The sequence below is a fragment of the Castor canadensis genome, chromosome 12, assembly GCF_047511655.1.
Source record: "Castor canadensis chromosome 12, mCasCan1.hap1v2, whole genome shotgun sequence".
Taxonomy (NCBI): Eukaryota; Metazoa; Chordata; class Mammalia; order Rodentia; family Castoridae; genus Castor; species Castor canadensis.
In genome coordinates this window covers 7,633,883-7,658,595 of record NC_133397.1, presented here as the reverse complement: position 1 = coordinate 7,658,595, position 24,713 = coordinate 7,633,883, and the positions used below count along the sequence as shown (strand labels likewise).

Genomic DNA, 24,713 nt, shown 5'->3' with positions numbered 1-24,713 from the left:
GACTCATTCTCAAAATAATAATAATAAATAATAAATAAAAGGTAAATAACATTCACTTAAGATGGAAGCGCAGGCACATCTCTGTAATTCCAGCATTCACAAGGCTAAGAAAGGAGTTTAAGTTGAAAGCCAGCCTTGGCTACATAATGAACAAACCCTTTCTCAAAAGGGGAAAAAAAAGTCACTTAAAATAGTAACTAAAAGTTGTCTGTGTGGTTGTATTAACACCTGTGTAACCTTATTGCAGTAATATGCTTAAATTTAAGTATTATGAGTTAATCTCTTAATGAAAATCTTATGCTATTCATTACTTTGGAATAAGACAGTCTTATTTTTTTTTTTGTAGTACTGGGATTTGAACTCAGAGCCTTGCATTTGCTAGGCAGATGCTCTACCACTTGAGCCATGCTCTGAGTCCCTGATGTGTTATTCTTTTTTTTTTGTGGTATTGGGTCTTGAACTCAGGACCTGTACCTTGAGCCACTCTATCAGCCGTTTTTTTTTTTGCAAAGGGTTTTTTAGAGATAGGATCTCACTGAACTGTTTGCCTGGGTTGGCTTCAAACCACAGTCCTCCTGATCTCTGCCTCCTGAGTAGCTACGATTACAGGCATGAGCCACCGGCACCTGGCTGATACGTTATTCTTGATTGTGAATAAATCTTAATGTGATTTTATTGGCATAATAGGCAAAGTATGGGCTCTGGAATTGGGCAGTTGATCACTAGCAAGTTTCTTCGTCTCTAAACTAGTGCTGATAACACTTGCCTTTATAGGTTTGTAGTTGAAATAACAGCTGATAGCTGGCGTTTATTAGGCATTTTGTATACACTAAACAGTATTGCAAGCAATTTATTTTCTTACCTGTTCTTATAAATTAGGTTGATGGAATTTGTATTTAAACATTGAGGAAACTGAAGCATAGGGAAGTTAGTAACTTGGTTAGGATTGCAAAGCTAGGAAATGGTATAGATTTGAACCCAAGTTATTGACTCCAGGTAAAATGAAATGACACACGGCAGTAGTTCCTAAATACATAGATATCTGACTTAAGATCAGAATATGACTCTGTTTTGGTGGCTTTGTGCATTTCAGTAAAATATAAGACATTGGCGTTAGTCCAAATTTAGCTCTTTGAACAAAACTACCAGAATCTATAATATGAAGCCTTCTTTGTATATAGGATATTGCAATAAAATTGAAAACTGCTTGCCGTTTTTTCTCCTAGTTTTTTCTTTAGATTATAAACTCCTTGAAGCCAAGAGTTTTTGTAGTTTTTGTTTGTTTGTTTGTTTGTTTAAGGGTGAAATGGAGGGCTGCGGATATGTCTAACCCTCAGTGGTAGATTGTTTGCGTAGGATATATAGGGTCCTGGATTTGGTCCTTAGCAGCACCAAAAAAAAAGATAGAATGGAATATTGTTAGGCGTAAGTTTAGATCGGGAACTTCCAGCAACATCTGGAGACATTTTTCAGTTGTCAAGACTTGGAAGTGGAGGAGTGCTGGGGGTGTATGAATAATAAACATTTTGATAAAGGCCAGAGTGCTTCTAAGCATCACATAGTACACAGGACCACTGGCCACCTGCCCCCCAAATTACTGAGTCCAAAAGGCCAATGATGCCAACATTGAGAAGCGTGGGTTAGAATGTATTAGGTTAGAGCTGTATCAGGTTGCACTGAACTGTATCGTGCCTGGTGCTTTGAGTTGTTACTGACCTGTTGGCATCTTACTGAACCTCTGTCTAGATCTGTCACTTTTTCCCTTCTCACTGTTGTGTGTTTAACTCTGTAGTTCATCTTAAATTTACTTAGTGGGTTCTGTAATTTCAAAGTGCCACTTCATGATTGCCTGTGAAGCCCTGAGATTTGCTCTTTTAAAAATTTGGCACAGAGAAGAAAGGCTAACAGAAATTTATTAGGAAGATGCAGTGAAAATTGATGAACTGAAAATATTCTCTCCTCCGTCAAATAACTGCCCTTGTAGCTTGGCATATGTGGATTTTCCATAATTTTACTTATATCCTATTGCATATTTAGGTTTTAAATAGTTTTTCTCTATTACAAACAATACTAAGAAGAACATTGTGTTTGTATGCTTTATGCTAAGATTTGCTTGTTAAAGTTCTTAGCAGTGAAATTTCTCAAAGGTTTGAATTTTCCCCAAAGACCTCTGAAAAGATGGTGTGAGTTTACACTGCCATCAGCCATGGTTGAGAACGATCGTTTCCCCTTATCCTCTCCACCAGACAGGTTTTTTTTTTTTTTTTTTTTTTGTCTCATATGGTTCTACTTGCAGCATAAGTAATTCCATAGCATGGGATTAGTTAATTCAAGAGTGCTTGGCAGTTGGGAAGTCTTGATTACACTGATGTTCCTTCATGATGTTTATCAAAACCAATTTTTATATTTAGCAAAGTGATAACAATGTATCTTTAGAGTTTGCACCATTGAATTTCTGGTATCGAGGGTGGTAGAGTTGCATCGTGTACAAGATGCAAAGAAAAGAAAACTTACAGTTCATCTACTGCTGTTTTAACTCCTAATCCGTAGGTAAATCGGTTTTGGGTATTTCATGAAAGCAGTTTGCATATTGAGTGTTAAAAGATAAAATGATGATAGTATCTATCATCATGCTGGCAGAGTGGTTCAAGCAGTAGAGAGCCAGCCTAGCAAGCGTGAGGTCCTGAGTTCAAACCTTAGCACCGCAATAAATAAAGATTAAAAAAGAGAGAGAGCTATATGTTGAATTAATTCAGTTGCAGTTGGCTTTTTTCTTTTAAGACAGTCTCCTTAAATAAGCCAGGCTGGCCTAGAACTTGCAAGCCTCCTGCCTCTGCTTGCCAAGTGCTGGGATTACAGGTCTGTACCACCAGGCCCAACTTAGAGGGAATTCTTTAATACTGATCTTTCTCTCTCTCTGTGTGTCTTCCCTGTGTATGTTTAAATTTTCCTATAATAAAAAAGATGGGGTTGTGTGTTCCCCCCCCAGAAATTCTATTCCTGTGTATAAGAAGAATAAACATGTTGATCCAGAAAAAGGTCTACACAAATATTTCCATAGCAGATTTGTTTTAAAAGCAGAAAACTGGAAACACCATTAATAGGAAATATGGATAAGTACTGTTATACTAATAAATGAAATACTGCTCAGCCTCAAAAAGGCATGAACTCCTGAAATTTTGCTATGAATGAATTTCAAAAACTTGTCAGATGAAAGAGACTTTGCATGAACTGAATGTGTCTCCACTTAAGAAATTTCTCTGTGTGTGTGTGTGTGTGTGTGTGTGTGTGTGTGTGTGTGTGTGTGTGTGTTTTACTGGGTTTGAACTGTGGACCTCATGTTTGCTAGGCAGGCCCTCTACTGCTTGAGCCACTCCACCAGCCTTTTTCTGTGTTGGGTATTTCTGAGATAGGGTCTCGTGAACTATGTGCCGGGGGCTGGCTCTGAACCATGATCCTCCTGATCTCTGCTTCCTGAGTAGCTAGGATTATAGGCAAGAGCTCCCGGCCACTTAAGAAATTCTAAAACAAGCAAAACTTTGATAGAAAAAAGATCAGAAGAGCAGTGGTCTGTTCAGATAGCAGTAGGGATTGATTAGGAAGAGGTAAGAGAGAACTTCTGGGGTGATTGTAGTGTTCTTTGTTATTATGGGTTTGGGTTACACAGGTATATACATTTTTCAAAACTTCGTTGTTAGAGGCTAGATGTAGTGGCACACAACTGTCATCCCTGCTGCTGAGGAGACAGAGATCAGGATGCTCACTATTCAAGGCTGGTTCTGTGCAAAAATGCAAAGCTTTATCTCAGAAGTAACTAGCACAACAAAAGGGCTTGGGGCATGCATGGATCAGGTGGTAGAAGGCCTGCCCAGAAAGCATGAGGCTCTTGAGTTCAAACCCCAATACTGAAGAAAAAAACCCAACAAAATAATAATATGTATTTTATTATAGATAATTTTGCTGCAAAAGAAGAAAACTCTTGGTGATATACATATATTGATGTTTTAAGTTTACATAAAACTAATATAAAGAAGAAATAAAAAGTGGGCAGGGCATGGTGAAATATAAGTAGAAGAATCACTGTCCAGGCTGGCTTGGGGCAAAAATGCTGAAACCTATCTCAAAACAGACAGGGAGAGAGAAATTCATGAAATCCATTCATTCCTCTAAGGAAACTTAATGATCTCCTTCCTCTAAAGCTTCAAAGAAGTTTATAGCCAGGCATCATGGTGGTACATTTCTGTAATCCCAGCATTCCAGAGGCTGACGCAAGAGAGTGTCACGAATTTGAGGCCATCCTAGGCCACATAGTGTGTTCCAAGTCAGCCTCAGCTACAAAACAAAGCAACAATGAAACCCCCAAAAGTTTATAAAACAGTGTGACTTATTTGCAGATACTATCCATACTAAAAAGCTTTTTTACCATCTCGTTTTTCATTGTCTTAGAGTACTTATTTTACATATATATCTAATTCAAACACCACAAAAAGAAATCCTATACCCATTAATAGTCATTCCTCATCTTCCCTTTCCCCAACTCCTGAAAACCACTAACCTACTTTATGACTCTAAAGATTTGCTTATTCTGGACATATTATGTAAATGGAATCATATAATATGAGGCTTTTTATGTCTGGCTTTTTAAACTTAGTGTGTATGATCAGGGTTCATTTATGTTGTAGCATGCATCAGTACTTCATGTCTCCCTTTTTGTGGTACTGAGATTTGAATGCTTCACACTTGATAGGCAGGTGTTCTACTTCTCACCACATCTCTAGCCCTCTTCCTTTTTTTTTGGCAGTACTGGGTTTGAACTCAGAGCCTCACACTTGATAGGCAGGTGCTCTACCACATGAGCCTCAGCCTTCTTTCATTTTTAATAAAACCTTTTTGTTGTGGTAAAATGTGTAGCAAAATAACATCTAAACCATTTTTAAGTGTACACTATCCAACCACAGAGTCTTCATCTTCAAAACTAACTGTCCCCATTAAACACTAACTTTCCATTCCCTAAAGCAATCACCGTCTTCTGTCTCTGATTCCTACCTTGTATAAATGGAATCATCCAGTCACTGTCTTTTTGTATCTGACTTATTTAATTTAACATGATGTCTATTCATGTTGTAGCATGTATTAGAAGTTCATTCTTTTTGTGGCTAAATAATCCAGTGTATAGACACATGCAGTTTTTAATCCATCGATTAACATTATGGTTGTTGCTTTCATCTTTGGCTATTAAAAATAATGCTGCTGTGATGGCTGGGCTGTGTTGGATGTTGATGGCTGGGCTGTGTTAGATGTTCATGCCTACAATCCTAGCTACTTGGGAGGCTGAGATTAGGAAGATCATGGTTTGAGGCCAGCCTGGGCAATTTATAGTATTTATTATATTATACATATATATTAATATATGTATGCATGTGTGTATATGTATGTGTGTATAGGCACATTACCACACCCAGCTTTTTCCCATTGAGAGGGGGTCTCACAAACATTGTCCTGGCTGTCCTAGATCTGTGATCCTCCCATTCTCAACCTTCCAAGTAGCTAGGATTACTTACATGAGCCACTGGAGCCTGGCTAAGTCCAGGTAATTTTGCATGACTGAGACTGTCCGTCCTGTTTCTTCAGCCTTCTTTTTCTTTGTTCTCTGTGCTCCAGTAACATGGAACCACAGTAGTGGTTTCCTGTATTGTACTTTGCTCTGATTCTCTGCCCTCTGTGAGAATGTCTGTTTCCTTTTTCACCAAGTCTAGTAATGAGACCCAATTCTATATTGTCTGGAGTTTACCACTCCCCTCAGTTCCTCTTATGGCTGTCCCAAAAATAAACAGCACCCAGTGCACATCTGTATGGCTAGGCTATATGACTATGTAGAATAAGGACTTCACTTTTATTTTTTTTTTCTATGTACTGGTAAGCCTTACTTTATTTTCCAGAATTATTTCTATGCTGAACCTAATAGATCAGTTGGAGATAGTCACTAACCCATGTAAATTTAGTTTCAAATACAGAATAATTTTCTTACCATAGACTTAAATTTCTGTCAACTTAGTTCCTTCCTTTGTCTTGTAAAAGACCTGATGGAGTAAAGGCTGTAAGGGATTATATATAATACAACTGCAGGGCTGGGGCATGGCTCAAGTGGTAACAAGCGAGAGGCCCTAAACTCTAGTACTGTTGTTTAAAAAAATCTATATAGGGGTGTGTGTGTGTGTGTGTGTGTGTGTGTCTATACTTCTGTCTGTGGAGATAAATGTATATATAGCCACAGATGGAGAATTAGCCTGCAAATAGATGTAATTTGTAATGTAGTGCAAGTTATACTTTGTTAGCGGCCTAATTCAATTTGTTGCAGACTTACAAAAGACAAACTTAAAGTACACTGGTGTCCTTGTTTATATAAAGCATTTTCTATCTTTAGTGGTTTTCCTAGAATATAACTATATTTCACCCATTGTTAGTAAGCTAGCCAACAATTTTGTCCATTTTAATTGAGCATTACTTGTGGTATCTGGATGTCTATCTCACTCGATTACTTAGGACCAAGGCAACATTTGACGGTTATTCCTTCCTGCTGGAAAAACTTGTGTGCTATTGTTTATCCTGCTTTCTTTTGAAAATCTGTAGCCAGAGTAGCTTGTAGATATTAGTAAATTGAAAGTTTTCTAGGGGAAAGAAAGCATAGGCACTGGTATTGGCCTTAGTTCTTTTGTCAGCACTGACCTGAAATGTTGGTAGTTGATGGTTGGGTACATGTAATAATTTTTAGTGCAGCTTAACAAATTTGGAAGTATTACTAGCATCACCAGTGGATGTCTTTCCAAACTTGCGTTATCTTAGGAATCTATGAGAGAAGGTAACATTTTATATTACAGCTATGACCACTTAGTACCTAGCTGCTAAAATATGGGGATTTAGGAGGCAGAAGTTGGACATTCGTTTCTTATAATGTCTGGAACTAGGTCAGCTGCTTTGAAGTAAAAGACAGGGCCATACTTAGTTTACTGCAGACACATTGCAGTTTACACATTTTTAATTGCCCTGTTATTTGTCATAGCTACACTCTATTATGTATCTTTAACGCTGTTATGTCTTCATAACAGTGAAGTCATAACAGCTTGGTAGTTGACTTGGAAGACAGGATGAACATTTTTACCCCAGTGCATCTTTATTGCTTTTCTTTTCTTTTTTGAAGTAGCTGATTGGCTTTTAACAGGTGCACTATGCGCACAAAAGGGCCGTCCCACAATACTGGGGATTGATAACAATACTGGTGTAAGTTTGCCTGTATCATGGGATAGTGGTGGCCAGTGGTGGCCTGTGACTGGGAGAAACTTTTTTTTTTTTTTGCGGTACTGGGGCTTGAACTCAAGATCCTCCTGCCTCCCATCTCCTGAGTTCAGTAGGACTTTTAACAGAAGGTGGTGGAATAGGAAGCAGAGAGTGAAAAGTCAAAGGTGGTGTTGATAAGCCTGGGTGGCTAGAAGGTAAGAGGGTGGTGGAATAATAAGCAGAACAAGTAATACAAGTATAGAAGTAGACTTGGAAATAAATTTATTTCTGTTTAGTATATATTAAGATCTAGTAGATACACATATTCAAAACATAAAAGAATACCCAGCCATGTAAAATTATAGAAAAACTGAAGATTGGGTTGGACGTTGGTGTTTCCCAAGACATAAGGCAGGAGGGATCACATTACCTCTGAATTTACTGCATTTTGTGGTGTGGTCTGTAGCTGCATGAACTCATGCATAACCAGGGTGGAGGGATCTTACAAGCAGAGGTTCACAGTAATCAAGCCCATGTGATGGGTGTATAAAGCCAAGAGAGTTAGTTTATTCATTTACTTTAAGGAATTACTAGCACAAAGAATGCAGTACTTTGTTGGCATGGTCAGTATGTTCTTCAGAAAGCAGATAAACTCATAGAATCAAGTTGTAATGAGGAAGTTGCTTAGTACGTGTAGCATGCTAAGGAAAGGAATTGATTGACTGTTCAAGTGTTTGATGGTCATCTCCAAATAGAGATGGACTTGTTGGTGCATTGATTATGATTCACACTTTTCCACACCATTGGATCTTTTACCTTCAGTGTCTGTCCCTTTTCTCTTTCCATGGCTCTCACTGTTCATTTTGCAGACTCATATTATTAAAGACACTGCAATTTATACACTGTCAGATTATAGTCAGGTCTTAATTTTTTACCATGTATTAACACACACACATTTATAAAATCTAGACAAAATTGTATCTTTTTTTTCCCTGTGGTTTATAGGTTTATAGTTGGGGGGGGGGCGGGTAACACCTTCCCATAGTATAGTATGCATGTCGGTTTCTTTCTTTTTTTTTTTTTTTTTTTTGCAGTACTGGGGTTTGAACTCAGGGCCTTCACCTTGAGCCACTCCACCAGCCCTATTTTTGTGAAGGGTTTTTTCAGGATAGGGTCTCATGAACTATTTGCCCAGGCTGGCTTCCAATCGCGACCCTCCTGATCTACTCCTGAGTAGCTAGGATTACGGGTGTAAAGTACTTGGCTCATGTCTGTAGTTTCTAAGTGCAGTTTTGACTTCCTAGAGAAAAATTATTTCCTGCGGCTGTTGTAAATTTTGACTTTTTGTCCTAGCTTTATTTCACCTTTCTATCCAGCACCTGGATGTATATCTCCCCTTCTTCCTTTGGAGATCTGCTGTACTTTTTAAAAGTGTTTTTACTTAGCACTTAGGTTAGTTTTAGTAGTAGAGATATTCTGCTTTAGCTCAGTTTCACTCTGTTGCCAGACCAGAAAATAATGTTTAAGGTGTGAGTCACACATTTCTTAGGGATTCCATACTGAGAGAGCTGTGTATGTGTTTTAATCTGAATCACTGCTTTTCAGTGCTGGAAATGTGTTACCACTTCATACAGTCAGGTATGTAATACACTAAATACCAATTCAGATTTACATTTCAATAAGTCTTCTGTTCGTGTATTTTATTTGTGCTAAAATGAAATAGTCACATTGACTTGTGCTTCTCATATTGGTCAGAAATGTTGGTAATGTTTTACCTGATTTAATGTAACAAAATTTTAATAAATAGAATTTTATTGATGGATGAGGTTTTTACATGAAGTTTCACATGAGGTACATCTAAAAAGTGAGTATCATTAACACAGTTCCTACAAATCAGGAAAATGACGAAGAATATATTAACATACTATTGATAGAAAAGAACATACAGGTGTTCAACTTTTTCTTTTTTTTTTTTTTTTGCGGTGATAGCGATCAAACTTGCTAGGCAAGTGCTGTACCACTGAGCTCCATCCCCAGCCTTCAACTTCATTTATAATGAAGGAAATTACAAAGAAAACTATAATAGATATTTTTCACTCATTAGATTGGAAAAGATTTTTTATTTAAATTGAGTAACACTCTGGCTTCAGAAATAACAGTTGAACCAGGCATTAGTGACTCACGCCTATAATTCTAGCTACTTGGAAGACTGAAATAGAGAGGATCATGGTTCAAGACCAGCCTGAGCAAATAGTTGGAAAGATCCCCATCTCCAAAATGTGGCTCAAGTGGTAGAGTGCCTGCTTTGCAAGCACAAAGTCCTGAAACCCAGTCCTACAAAAAGAGAAAAAAAAAAATGTCGAGAAACTGTAATATGCACATGTTGCTACTTGAAAGGAAGTTAAAATTACCTCAAGGCAGGTCAGTTTTTAAGTTGATCTTAAGGATTAAGTGTATATTTGGTACATTTTAGAAATAGCAAAAGATTGGAAGCAACTTAAATGTTTATGAGAGTAGAATAAAGTACCCAGTGGGCTACTATGATAGAGTAAGGCAGTTGTAGATATGTGGGTGTGGGATCATCTCAAAGGAATTGCTATGTGGAGAAGCCGAGGGTTATAGAACAGTGTATACATTGCACTGAAATGAGAGAGGAGCAACAGTGACGTTAAATATTGTGACTCTCTGGAAGAATGTGTAAGAAACTAGTAATGACAGTTAGCCAACTGTCATTGGGTATCTAAGGTGTCTGAAGACCATAGAACTGGTCTTAGAACTGGGTGTCTAAGGATCCAGGAAAGGGAGAACTTTTTCACTTGAATTTTATGTGAAGTACATATGTGACCCATTGTTTTAATAGGAATCAGAGTCTCATTGTGTGTAAAGAGAAGATATAATATAACGGAGGAAGACTCTTGTGGTGTTAGATTGCAGTTGGACAAATAAGTGCAAGGTGATTTTTAGAAAATGTTTTCTATTTCCCTGATGGAGCTTTGAGACAACAGAATGGGACGACTCATTTTTCCTTAGAAGTTCAAGGAAAGCCCTGAGCCTTTTCAAAGCTGTGTGTATGTAAAAGTCCATTTCTGTTACATCCCTTTCCGCACCTTGCCATGGCATGGCAGCATGTGCTTAATGCTGTGACTGAAAGATGCCAAGCTCCATTTTTAATCTAGAAGTTGACCTGCCCAACAAATTGCTCTTTTGGCTTAATACCTCAGGAAACTAGAGGATATTTTTATTACCTTATAGAAAAGGAGAATAAGCTAAGGAACTTGGTCTAGACTCTGACTATAGGACCACATGACTAGCCCCAGTGCTCATTCCACTGAGGTATTCAAACATAATAATTCATAATAATGTGAAATTTGGTTCCGTGGACTGGAGGTGTGGCTCAAGCAAGTACAAACCCCAGTACCACCAAAAAAAACCCACACACAAAACAAAGAAGATTACTACATTCGGTGACTTTCTACCTTTTTATTTTTGCAGTACCGGGATTTGAACTCGAGGTGTCACATTTGCTAGGCAGGTGCTCTACCACTCGAGTCTGCCAACTCTTTTTTGTGTTGGGATCTTGAGGTAGGGTCTTGAGAACTATTTGCCTGGATTGGCCTCAAACCTAGATCCTTCTGATCTCTACCTCCTGAGTAGCTAGGATTACATGTGTGCGCTCTTACGGTTTTTTGAGATAAAGGTCTGGCTTTTAATTAGCCCCAGGCTGGCCTTGAGTTCACTATGTAGCCCAGGCTATCTTTCAACTCCTGATCCTCTCGTTCTGCCTCTGAAGTGCTGGGATTATAAGGTGTGCACCACCACACCTGGCTGATTTTTCCACTTTTTTGTGTACTTGTGTCTCTTCATATGCCAGTCTCTGCCTTGTAAAACCTTCTTCCCCCACATATTCTTTCTTTACTTACAAAATTCTATGTTTCTTATCCCGTGTTTCTGCCCATGTTGAGAGGTTAGCAGTGACACTGGGTGAACAGAAATTAGTGATGCTAAACAGCTATCTGAAGCCAAGCCGAATGTGGTTTTATATTTAAACACAGTTTTATGATTTTAATAACATACATAATCAGGACTGCATCTGCTTTGTAAAAATATAAGATTATACTTTGTTTTACTTGTAACTTGGTCAAATGGCCATTCATGATATTTGAACAGACTGTAAGTTAGTAGTTGAAGATTATTGTATTCTTAGTGACTCTTAGAAGCAGGTGTCTGATCCCATTGTATTTACATTTTAGTTAGGTAAATACTTAAGTATTGAAAGTTTTTTATTATACATTTTTTATTTGTTCCTTATGCCTTAATTAGGACATTAATAAACATTTTAAAATTGTGTGCAGATGTATTAGTACATACTCATTTTATTTTAAGATAGTTAAGGAAGCCTTAAATATTGGTTATAAAGGGGTTATCATCTGAAAGGAGAATTGAACAGGGGAGAGGGGCAGCAAAGACATTAAAAAAGGAAAAGCCATCAAGTATCATTAGCAAAGTTGCTTTGAATTGTGTGTGGGGGGGGAGGGGATTAATGAGGCTAATGTTAAGAACTGGCTGTTTCAATTAATATCTGTTCATGAGATAAGTGGGAGACTTTCATTTTAAAAAAATATTAAGAACTGTTCTTAGTAATAGATGATATCACATACAGTTCTTCGTGCAGACTAAAGTAATACTTTGGGGACTGAGTATATAAGGCTCTAGGGTCAGTAACCCTCCCTACCCCCCAGGAAAAAGAAAGAATGAATATTTTGAATTATAATTGTAGTGCTGTATGCAAGGTGATTATATAATATTTTCCAAAGAGGGATACTTCTAAGAATGGAAAGAAATAGTATTAATACTTACGCTGGGACACCAGGCTTATAAACAGATGGTTTGGAGCAGACTGCTAGCACCAAAACTTCATTCTTACAGTTTGCAAGGATTTGGGATTTGGTATTAGCTTGAGTGAAAAATTTTAACTTTGGGGGAGATAACAAAGTAATAAGGATTTCATTAAGTTCCAGTTCTGACTAATGTCTGCTGTGGTATCAGTTGATCACCCAGCCCATGTCCTAAGGTTTACTCTTAGCTCGATGTAAATTTTTATTTCAGTTCATTTTTTTTTTTTAAATGGATAACAGGGCTGGAGGCATGGCTCAAAGAGAGTACCTGCCTAGCAAGTATGAAGCCCTGAGTTCAAATTCCACTACTGCCCAAAAAAATGGATACCAGAGGAAATTTGGGATTTGTAATTCTTGGATTTGAAGTCTTAACAGTTCTAAATCCAGTAGCATTTTAAAATAATGCAAGGATTAATATAATCATGTAGTTAATGATAGAAAATATATAGATGAATTGATGTCATATAATCACCTTGTCTAAAGTTGATTGAGACAACTTAGCTCCTTGGTTAAGACAACAAATACTTTATGAGATTTAACTGTAGTAGTTATATTCAGAGAAGAATGGTAATTTCTCAGGCAAGAAGGCCTTAGATCATAATACTCTCATTATATAGCTACAGAAACAGATACTTTAAAGTGATTTGCCAGAGGATCATAGAGCGAGTGACTACACCAGTCATTTTCACAAATGGTAATCTAATTTCTAAAGCTCAAAAAGGAATACATTGCTGCTTGCATTCTACGCCTTAGTCAAGTAACACTGTCCATGTTGGAGGGAGCCATGGTGCAAACCCTCCAAGCCTCCCAAGATCATAGGGCTGGGTTGAAGACTTTACAATTGGGAGTTAAATAAGAATAATGTGTGCATACCTGTAATACTGTAATCCCAGTACACAGGAGGCTGAGGTGAGTTTGAGGCTACATCCCCCCATCTAAAATAATAATGTACAGAAGAACTTTTAATTGTATAAATGTTAACACAGATTCCCTTCCTCCCTCTTGACTTCTTACCAGTATCCGTGTTCAGAATGGTTTTCAGGGAGACATTTGTCAGGGCTTTTTTTCTCTCTGACCTGTATGATGTTTTAAAAAATAATTTAATAATTATTAGAAATTAAATTGTAAACTATGGTCGAATGCCAGTGTTTCATGCCTGTAATCCTAACTACTCAGGAGGCAGAGATCAGGAGGATCACAGATCGAACCCAGCCCAAGGCAAATCGTTTGAGAGACCTCTTGTCTCAAAAAAATCCATCACAATAAAGGGCTGGTGGAGTGGTTTGGGTTGTGGGTCCTGAATTCAAACCCTAGTACCAAAAAAAAAAAAATGTAAACCATGATGTGTATTGTATTTATGGCCTGTATGCTATTTGGTATTAATAATTATTGTCAAAGCTGTTCACTGACGGTTCACGCTTATAGTCCTAGCTACTTGGGAGGTTGAGAGGAAGGATCGTGGCTTGAGGCCAGTCTGGGTTCACGAAACTCCAGCTCCAAAAATAACCAGAGCAAAACGGACTGGTGGGGTGGCTCAAGTGACAGAGCTCCTGCCTAGCTAGTAAGCTCTTGAGTTCAAACCCGAGTTCCACAAATAAATAAACAAAAACTAGTGTCAGGTATTGATAAGTAGCTATATCCCTGATGATTTTGCTAAGACATGAAACAAAATCCATTATGTCTTTTAATTGAGCTAAAATACACATTTCTATTACTGATAGCATAGGGGAAGGTAGAGGTATTCTGTACCTGTTTGTTTCCTTCACAGAAAGTTAGTGGCATCAGACAAAGAACCATGAATAGCTGAAACTCCAGGATGAAAGTAATGTCCCTGTTACTTTTTTTTTAAGAGGGACTGGGATTTGAACTCAGGGCTTCATGGTTCCAAAGCAGGCACTCTCCCACTTCGAGCCACACTTCCAGTGCATTTTCCTGTGATTATTTTGGAGATAGGGTCTTGAGATCTATTTGCCTGGATTCTCGAACTGTTTATTCTCCCAATCTCAGCCTCCCAAGTAGATAGTATATAGGCATGACTTGCTGTGCCTGACTCCCAAGTTACTTCTTAAAAGCTTAGCACTGTTAATCATACGTGATGGCTGTATATGAACTAGTTGTCAAAGTTGATGAATTTTATTTTATTTTTGTGACAGTGGGGTTTGAACTCAGGGCCTCATGCTTGCCAGACAGGTGCTCTTCCCACTTGAGCCAGTCCACCAGCCCAAAAGTTGGTAAGGTTTAGAAAGGAAAAGTTAGTTAGTTCACAAGTGACGGTGTTGTAACTAATGCCAGTAGATGGTTAGCCACTTTCTGGATCCTCATAAGGCATGTGTGCCTGTAAAGTGTCATACAGGCCTTGTCAGCTGGTCCTTGAGCATGCCCACATTGGCACAAGATAGACTAGCGCTGAAAGGGGAATTTCTCTCTCTGTTCCTCACCCCATGCCCTCATTCTAGACAAACCTCTCTTGGTCTCTGCTGCCACATTCTCTACCATATTTAATCACAAAACGCTAGGTTTTAAAGTTTCCTTTTTTGTGACTGCAAATAATGTCTTCACTGGACCTGTTGCCTTCTCAGAAATCTTCTGTGGGATTTATTGTATAGCTCTCTTGTCAGGGACAGGGGGGAGTGAGAAAAGTAAGAGGCTTTTTAAAGATAACAGTGAATGAGTCACTTTGAGATTTAGAACTTTTTTGTGACTATCTCATCATACTCCACCTGCCAAGAAAACACCTACATTCAGTCCATAAAAATATTTTTTAAATTAAAAGTCACCCATGATATGTAAAAATGGTGGTAAAGTGTTTTTGCTTGTTGGTGGTTTCCGGAGTTTGAACTCAGGGCTTCGGTGCTTGCCAGACAAGTACTCTACTGAGCCCACTAGTGTGACTTTATAAGATTCTAGGTTAACAGTTTCTTGGGTTGATTTATTAGATAACTATTAAAATTGTGTTGATGAAGTTGAGCAGAAGAAATTCTTAAAATCTAATACTTTGATTCCTTTTCCAGTTCCCAGTGTGGTGGTACAGAACAGCACTTGTCTTTACTCTTGGCTGTAGAGTTTGGGGGTGCCCTTTAATGACCTTCTGCCACACTCTTGGCCCAGCAACTTTCCATCTTTCCAACAAGACACAGTTTTGATACTTAGCCAATTTCATATGTATAAACTTTTGGGACTACAAAAAAGTTTGGTTATTTTGTATCTGTAAACAATTTTTTTTCTTCAGTAATAGTACTTGTGTGAATTTGAAATAGTCTTACTGGATTGTTCTCCACACTCCCCAGTTTTATGTCATAGGTGATACTTTTTTATATCTTATTAACTGGTAGTATCTGACATTTTTCCAAAATGCAAATGTGATCTTTTCTGTTCTTTGTTCAGAATTTTCCAGTAGTTTCTCTTTGCCTAGAACAGTGCTTCTCAAACTGCATCTAGACAGGAGAGCTGGCCAATAACAGCTGATGTTTTATGAGCTCCTAACATGTGTCAGTGTTCTAGGCTTTGGCATCTGTTTATTGGTTTTATTCCCAAAACAAAATACCAGGTAGGTGTTAATATCTTAAAATTTCTGTGACAACTTCATTGCACTCCATAATATTTTTTAGTACAAAAAGATTTTAAAATTACTTAGCATCAAGTAAAAATTGATAGCCTAAAGAAGATCCCTATCATGTTTGTCTGTTGTAATTTTGTGTTCTGAAGCATCCCTTGTACCTCTGAAAGTAAAAATACTTCAATTTAAGAAGCATTAGCTCATTGGATCAAGTGTAGATATCTTTGTGTGAAATAAGGAATAAAAGAGATATCCAAGCTGGGCATGATGGTACATGCCAGCACGCAGGGAGATGAGGCAGGAGGCTCACAAGTTTGAAGCCAGTCTGGGTACACAGCGAAATCTTGTTATTTTCATTTGTTTTCTTGTGGTACTGGGGGAGTTGAACTTGAGAGCCTTCTGTTTGCTAGACAGGCAGGCACTCTACCATTTGAGCCATGCTGCCAGCCCTTTTACTTTTGAGTTAGGATCTTGCTTTATGCCCTGGCCAGTCTTGATCATGATCCTTCCAATTTAAGCATAGCTGGAATAATAGGCACTCACTACCACATCTAGCCATTGGTTGAGATGGGGTCTCCTGAACTTTTTCCCCAGGCTGTCCTGGAACCACAATTCTCCCAATCTCCGTTTCCCAAGTAGCTAGTATCATAGGCTTAAGCCATGGCCTCTAACTGAAATCTTGTCTTGAAAAAAAGAAAAAGGCATACCCAATTTTTAAAATAGTTAAAAATTCCCAAGGCTGGGAATGTAGCTGAGTGGTAGAGCTCTTGCCTGGCATATATGAGTTTGATTTGCCCACACTGCTAAGAAAAATTTTGATTCAGTTGACATAAAAATTGTTGTCAAATTGCTGTGTTAGTTTCTAGCATCATACTCAGTTCCTGTACTTACCTTAAGTGGACTGTTAATTGTCTGCAAGGGACACTGAGTGCACTATTCTATACTGTTTTTCATACTTGATGCCCTAAATATTTTGTTTCCCCTCCCTACAGTGCACATCTCTTTAATTTTGGGTACATTCCTCCCTTTTTTTGGTTCTTGTTTTTGAGTTGGGGTCTTGCTATAAATGGTCAGACTGGTTTCAAATTCCTGGGCTCAAATGATCTGCCCACCTCAGTCTCTCAAGTAGCTGAGACTATAGGTGCATGCCACCACACCCACCCCTTCTTCCTCCTTAACTTACAACTCACGTACTCCTTCCCCAAGAAGACTTTCTAACCGAGGCCATCTCTGTTGAAGCCTCTGTGTGCTTCCATAGGACCTTATTCCTGTTTCTCTTACTGTTTGGTGTATGCTTAATGTGTACTTACAGACTAGGAATTTCTTGAGGGTGGCAAGGCTCTTGTCTGTATTCACTCTGGTCATATACCTGGCACCTAGCAAGTATTGATAAATATTTGTTGATTGAATGGCTTTGTGAAAGTACAAGCTCTTTAAAATGACAATGTTTGGTGTAATCTGGCTTTGCTTTTAGAAACTGGACCACATCATTTAAGGCCTGACAAGGAAGCTAGTGGCAACAACCTGACCCCGCTTCTAAGAATGTTCTTGAAGTCAGGCTGGAGTGGTACAGTATTACTGTGGTGGTTAGTGATTTGGATGCATTATTAGCAGAAGTATGCTATTGTAAGTTCTCTGTAATTAGTAGTTACATTTACTAGTGTTTAATGTTTCATTTCTTTCAGGAATTGTTGGATAAGTATTTAATAGCCAATGCAACTAATCCAGAGAGTAAGGTCTTCTATCTGAAAATGAAGGGAGATTATTTCCGGTACCTTGCTGAAGTTGCATGTGGTGATGATCGAAAACGTAAGTATATTTGACTTATGAGTAAAGCCAAAATATATAAGGAAATGAGGATGTGTTAGGTATTTGTCACAGTGACAAAATGCCCGAGAGAAGCAAGTTAAAGGAAGAAAGATGTGTTTTGGCTCACAGTTTCAGAGGTTTCAGTCTGTGATTGGCTGGCTCCATTGCTGTGGGCAAGGCAGAAACATCATGGTGGAGAGGGTATAGAGAGCAGAGCTGCTCACATTGTGGCAGGTAGAAAGCAGAGGAACAAAGGAACTGGGCCAGGTGTATCTTTCCAGGGCATGCCCCAGTGACCAACTAGGCCCTACCTCCTAGTTTCTACCACTCCCAGTAATGCCACCTTAACTATGCACCCATCAAGGAATTAATCCATCAATTAGGTCAGAACCCTCAGCATCAGTCATTTTCCAAAGCCCCATTGGTTGGCAGTCAGACCTTCTGATGGGGACATTTCTGATTTAAGCCAAAATGGGATAAATGGAACACTTATGATGAAAGTATATATGTAGTCTCCAAGCTCTTTATAACTTGTATATCAAGAACATGAATATTAACCAGGTGCTGGTGGCTCATGCCTATAATCCTAGCTACTTGTGGGGCTGAGATAGGATTGCAGTATGAGGCCAGATTGGGCAACTAGTTTGTGAGAACTATCCAAAATAACCACAGCAAAATGGACTGAAGTGTGGCTCAAGTGGTAGAACCTCTGCTTTGCAGGTATTAAGCCTTGATTTCAAACCCCAGTCCTACCAAAAAAACCCAAAAAACACAGAGAATGATTATTGCCTTGTGTTCTCAAAAATGAAAATAGCACTGTAGCACTTGGGAGGTTGAGGCCATCGTAGACTACATTTAGCAAGACCCTGTCTCAAAGAAACCAAAAAATACAGTCATGGACAACATACGCCCTTAGAAAATCAAACTCATATGAACTCTAATTATAATCGGATGATACTATTAAAAATAGACTTCACCTTTTATGCTTTAGGACTTTGGTTCACCTATATTTAGCTTCAGGATTCTTTACATATACTTAATGAGCAGTTCTGAACTTCACATGGAAATGACATACAGAACATAGACATGGATGTTGTATTTTTAAAGGATGACAGCATTGCTACTTACATATATATAAGTAGCAATGTTGTGTGTGTGTGTATATATATATATATATATATATCACCAAATATCTGAGATGAGTGTGTTATTTATTGTTGGTGTATAATTTGTTCTAATTTCACAGTAAGTTTGAATGGTTCATGTGGATAGGTTTTTATTGAATACACAGGAACTGTGTTGACTGGAAAAGTAGTAGTCAAAAATATAGATTAAATACCTATTTTCTTTTTAACATTAGATTATCAAAGGACACATGGGGAAAAAGTAATCAAATTGCCTATTTCAGTTGTAAAAAGGCCAAAGTAAATTTATTAGCAGCAAAATTGGTCTCTGGAGTACTATTGGTAGCTCAATATAACATAAAATCTATTAAATATTATGCTTTCATAGGGTGACAAATTACCAGATTTATCAAGTTCTGGGTAGAGAAGTATCACTTAACTCTGCTGGGGTTTTTTTGGCCAGTACTGGAGTTGAACTTAGGGCCTAATGTTTGTTAGGCAGGCGCTCTATACCACTTGAGCCATACCTCCATCCCTTTTTGCTTTGGTTGTTTTTCTAATAGGATCTCACACTTACATCTAGGCTAGCCTCGACTTCAGTCCTTCTATTTACACCTTCCTTGTAGCTGGGATGACAGGTGCTGGAGGTCATGCCCAACTTTTTTATTGATTGAGATGGAGACTTACTAGCTTTTTGCCTGGGCTGGCCCCAAACCTCCATCCTCCATCCTCCTGATCTCTGCTTCCTGAGTAGATGGGATTGCAGGAATGAGTCACCATGCCCAGTTTAATTCCTAATTTTTTCCAATAAATTTATTTTATTACCAATAGTGCCCCATGAAAAAGGATGTACTTCTACAAATAATTACTATGACCTCTGAGTTATTCACTGAAAATGAAACTTTTTCCATCCTAAATATCAGTGTAATTGAAAATATAAAGAGAAAATTGTTGTACTTTGGGGTAAAAAGAGTTACATACTAAATTTACTTATATTGTTACTGATGTGTAATTTCTGTTGCTGTAAGCAGAATTGAACCCCCAAAATACTGGCGCTGAACTGAACATGAAAACATCCAAAGTCAAAGGAATGTCTTTGGGAGATCTGATCCATTACCTTTGGCTGACACATCCCACATACATTCCCATAGTCTGCATTTGTGCATGGGCTTATTTCCAGTCTAAGAGGTGACACATGTATTACTGCCACTCATTGTAGTGCTTCCTTATATGCCAGACAGCACAGCACGAGCTGCTTTTCATGTGTGGTATCCCAATCATGACTATAGATAATCATGTGCCATTTTAGAGGAAAGAAAACGCATATATTCAGGTCATCAAGGGGATAATGTTATTTGTGTTACATTAGCATCTCTAAAGTTGTCATTAGCATCTCTAAAGAAACCTACTCTTTTTAAAACATGGGTTTGGTAAGATTACTGTTGGTAATCCCCTGAGCTTTTTTTTGTGGGGGGGGGGGGTGACACTTTTTTTTTTTTTTTAGGAGAATCAAATTCTCATCAGAGCAGATTTTGATACTGCCTTTCATCTAATACATCTTGATTTCTAGATCAGTATTATTTCTACAAATAAAGTTAGAAACTACAGAGATTAGGGTGGCAGTGAGCTTTATAAAGTGTTTTATCTAGGGAAGGGGTATTTCTGTCAAACTATTTTAATTTCTGCATTTCCAAGTAGTAGAATTAAAAGATAGGAAAGAAGGAAATAGGTTTAGCCCCAGAGATAGAAAATCTGATATGCTATGTCTTGTGTTTTTATTATGCTGAATATAAGCAAGCAAGGAACAGTATAAAACAGTTTTTAAATACTCACTACTAGTATGTCACTATTGTTTTAAAAGAATGCTACAGAGAAAAATTTGATTCTACCAAGAGCTAGTACGTATATTAAAGTTGTTAATGTGCTATATATATTAGATGTCATATTTAAAATTTTTTTTCTCCTCACAGAAACGATAGATAATTCCCAAGGAGCTTACCAAGAGGCATTTGATATAAGCAAGAAAGAGATGCAACCCACACACCCAATCCGCCTGGGGCTGGCTCTTAACTTTTCTGTATTTTACTATGAGATCCTTAATAACCCAGAGCTTGCCTGCACACTGGCCAAAACGGTAAGATGTGTGTCGAGGATATGTCTCTTTGGCTAAGGTTGTATGGGAGATGAGCTATGTTAATTTCTAGGTATTTTACTTGGATGCCCAAAGAGAATTTCTCCTGTATTTATGTACATAGCTTCTCTTTTTTATTACCACCGTGCCTACCTCCCCCTGCCCTTCCCAACACTGTGCTCTCCCTATAATTGTAGTATCAGTTTAAGAGAATACAAGGAAGAATAGTCAAAGAAGTATGAATAATTTTAGGAAGGTAACATAATAGAAAGATTGGTTACGTAGAAATCTGCATTCCTCACAGTAGGGAAGTAAAGAAGGGCCTCTGCAAATAAATACTAGTTATTTTTTTCTTTCTTTTTTAATATGGAATGCTTCATGAATTTGAGTATCATCAAGGATGCCATGCTAGTCTTCTCTTTGTAGTTCTAATTTTAGTGTATGTGCTGCCAAAGCAAATGTAAATGCTAGTTCTTGTAAGAATTGCATTAAGTGTTGGTACTGTGCTGTGTGTACTGTGAAAGAGCCCAGAAACACTTGTTTGTTGAAGTATGTATAACAAGCTTTAGGTCATACTCCTCAGTTTTTAAACTGCGAATCTAAGGGAATAATTCTGTTGGGTTTGTTGGTAATTGACAGAATATAAGATGAATGTGCATCTGTTTGTAAAAGTGGTTTGTAATTGTAGACTAAGCAGATTCTGTCAATGCAAATATTGTTTACCATGGATGTTAATGTTTATCAGGCTTTTGATGAGGCCATTGCAGAACTTGATACACTGAATGAAGACTCCTACAAAGACAGCACCCTCATCATGCAGCTGCTTAGAGACAATTTAACAGTGAGTCATTCACTCTTCATCTTCTTTCTTTTCAGGAACAAAAGTAGCTATAATTAGGGCTCTCAATTTTTTGGGGACAGTTATGTAAGACAATGAATATATAGATACATGTGTAAAATTTGGAGGCAGATTTTCACAATGAGTAGGCATTTTATCAGACTTCTCTGAAGAGTTTCTAAGATTGTAGGAACCTAGTATTCACATTGCTGCTTCATTTGGTTGAAGATGTTGACAAATCCTGTTAATATACACAATTTATGTAGTTATAGTTTTTCCTTTCTTTGGGTAAATGAGCTGTTACAAATTTGCAACTACATAGGTACAAAGATTTTTCTTAAACTACATGAAACACCTTGTTGTAATAAAAATTTGCATGGTATTCGACAAGCATTTTGATGGGGAATAAACCTGTATCAGGTTTATTCTACCTGTACTTCTAAGCTGAAGCCTCTGTTTTATCTTTTTTAGTTTTGCTCTTTACTTGGATAGGCAGATGATCTTTGTCGTTGTGATGAGATGAAACAACTTAAAAGGAGGAAGAGTTGGGGTTGGGGTGTGGCTGAAGTGGTAGAGCACCTGCCTAACAAGTATGAGGTCCTGAATTCAAATCCCAGCGTGGGGGGGCAATTTTGCAGAACTGGGGTTTGAGCTCAGGTCTTGACACTTGATAGCCGGGTACTCTACTACTTGAGCCTCCAGTCCTATTTTAGTATCTTAATAATGACTTAAAGACTATCTAAGATTCTAGGTTTTCTAAAATTGACAGTATCTTGGTTTTGATCTGAAGAAATCCAGCTTTTGGAGTGATTATAGCCAGTATAGCATCCTCCACAATTCAGGAACCCTTTCTAGTCACATGCATGCACACATGCTCCTTCCCTATAGTTTCCATTACTCCCAGGTTAGTTCTTAGAGTAACCCAAAATAAGGCTGCTGCTTTTTTATGTGTTCTTTCACATACTTAGAAGCAGTTACTAGAAGCATTATTTTTCCCTCCCTGTAAATAAGTTTTGCTTTATTAGTCTAGTAAGTTAATTTAAATACTGCTTTCAAGAAGAGCATTGAGCTGCTCAGAATAGAGAGAACACTAATTTGTGAGGATGTTGCCTTGCTTCTTCTGAGTTTCTTTTTTGCAGTCTTAGAACTCAAACCCAAGGCCTTACATATGCTGGCAAGTACTGTACCACTGACCTACAGCCCTGTTTCTACTACTGCTCAGTAATGTATAAAATGCATGGAGGAAGATCTGCAAGGGTACACTTTGGGAGGAGCGATGGTCTTCAGAGTTTTGAGAAAAAAATCTAATCCTGATCCATCTACTGCTTGAGAAATTTACTACTCTTGGAATTACATTTTGATGTACCAGTAGGATTTGATACAATAATTGGTCTAGAAATACAGTAACTTAACTATGGTTGCTTTCTAGTTATGGACATCAGACAGCGCAGGAGAAGAATGTGATGCGGCAGAAGGGGCTGAAAACTAAACTGCAAACAGGGTGTCGTCCTTCTTCCCTTCAAGAAACCTTTTTACACATCTCCATTCCTATTCCACTTGGATTTCCTGTAGCAAAGAAACCCATTCATGTGTATGGAATCAACTGTTTATAGTCTTTTCACATTGCAGCTTTGGGAAAACTCCATTCCTTGATTTGTGTTTGTCTTGGCCTTCCTGGTGTGCAGTTACTGCTGTAGAAAAGTATTAATAGCTTCATTTCATATACACATAAGTAACTTCCAGACACTTATGTAGAGGCTAAAAATGCATCTGGTATAAGTAATCTGAACCAGTTCTACAAGTGACTGTGTTTTGTATTACTGTGAAGATATGAAAAGTAGTTAATTACAATTTAAAGAGTGTTCTACATTACCTTCTTAATTTCTACATTCCCTCCCTTATTCTTTGGGGGTTTCCTTTCAGAAAGCGACTTTTCCATGCTCTTACTGTATTCCTTTTTAGTAGGAATCCAGATGTATTAGACTGAATGGGAAAGTACTTGATGTTTCTGGGCTGGGGTCACAAATTGAAATGCCTCCTGTTTTCACATATTAGGAGGTCATGTCTGTCTGTGACAACAAGGAGTTTCCTATTCATTCTTTATTTGCTGCTGTTTAAGTTGACAACTTCCCTTCCCAATAAAAATTCACTTACACCTCCTGCCTTTGTAGTTCTGGTATTCACTTCACTATGTAATAGAAGTAGCATGTTGCTGCCAGAATACAAGCATTGCTTTTGGCAAATTAAAGTGCATGTCATTTCTTAATACACTAGAAGAGGGTACACAAGTCCAAGTCTCTGAACCTTTAGTACTTTTCCATGCAGATTTGTGCACATGTGAGAGGGCTTCCGGTTCATCTAGTGATTGTTCTTCAGAGAGTTGGACCGCTACTGCGTGTTGCTAATCATTGACTGTAGTCCCAAAAAAGCCTTGTGAAAATGTTATGCCCTATGTAACAGCAGAGTAACATAAAATAAAATTACATTTTATAAAACCATTTACTATGGCTTTGTAACAATTGCATACCCATATTTTAAGGGACAGGTGAATTTACTACTTTCTGAAGTTTATTGATACTTCTCTTTTCTTATGTAAAATGTCTTAGTGATGCCCATGTTTCTTCCATTGTGGTTCACTTGTTCTGGGGATGCCTGGAAGTGTGTAAAATTGGATTATGTTTCTTAGAGTGGTTACCGTATATCAGTCTCATGGTCCATCTCTTCCTCAGATGTAAATGATAATCTGGTTAAGTGTCATGGAATAAAGTGGACATTTTAAAACTAGAAAAGCTAATTACGTGATTGTGAGTGCCTTGGCTGGTGTTAAAAATAGAAAATTATCTGAAAAATAAGCATTATAGAATCCTAAAACATAAATGTGGAACAAAGCTTCATTTACACCTTTTTCCTTCCTGTCTGCCTGCCTGTCTCTCTGCCTCCTTTCCTTTCTTCTTTCTGTTTGGGACCTTGTACATGCTAGGGAAGCACTTTAACCACTGAGCTACACCCCAGCTCCTTAAACCTAATTTGTTCTCTGAGGAGAAGTAAAAAGAATTCAACAGGACTTCGCCTAGTATCCATTTAA

At 37.9% G+C, this 24,713-nt stretch overlaps 1 protein-coding gene and 1 pseudogene across 1 annotated transcript in view; one reads left to right on the top strand and one right to left on the bottom strand.

Annotated features, from left to right (window-relative positions):
* The window catches only part of Ywhaq (tyrosine 3-monooxygenase/tryptophan 5-monooxygenase activation protein theta), a 29,486-nt gene extending 5,069 nt beyond the window's left edge, over positions 1–24,417 (top strand). The window contains exons 3-6 of the mRNA XM_020178710.2: positions 17,412–17,535; positions 20,630–20,793; positions 21,536–21,631; positions 23,058–24,417. Coding sequence (XP_020034299.1) covers positions 17,412–17,535; positions 20,630–20,793; positions 21,536–21,631; positions 23,058–23,117 — 444 coding nt within the window. The 3' untranslated portion in view covers positions 23,118–24,417. The remainder of the gene's footprint in view (positions 1–17,411; positions 17,536–20,629; positions 20,794–21,535; positions 21,632–23,057) is intronic.
* On the bottom strand, positions 21,151–21,248 carry LOC141415228 (U6 spliceosomal RNA; annotated as a pseudogene).
* Positions 24,418–24,713: the final 296 nt, after the last annotated feature.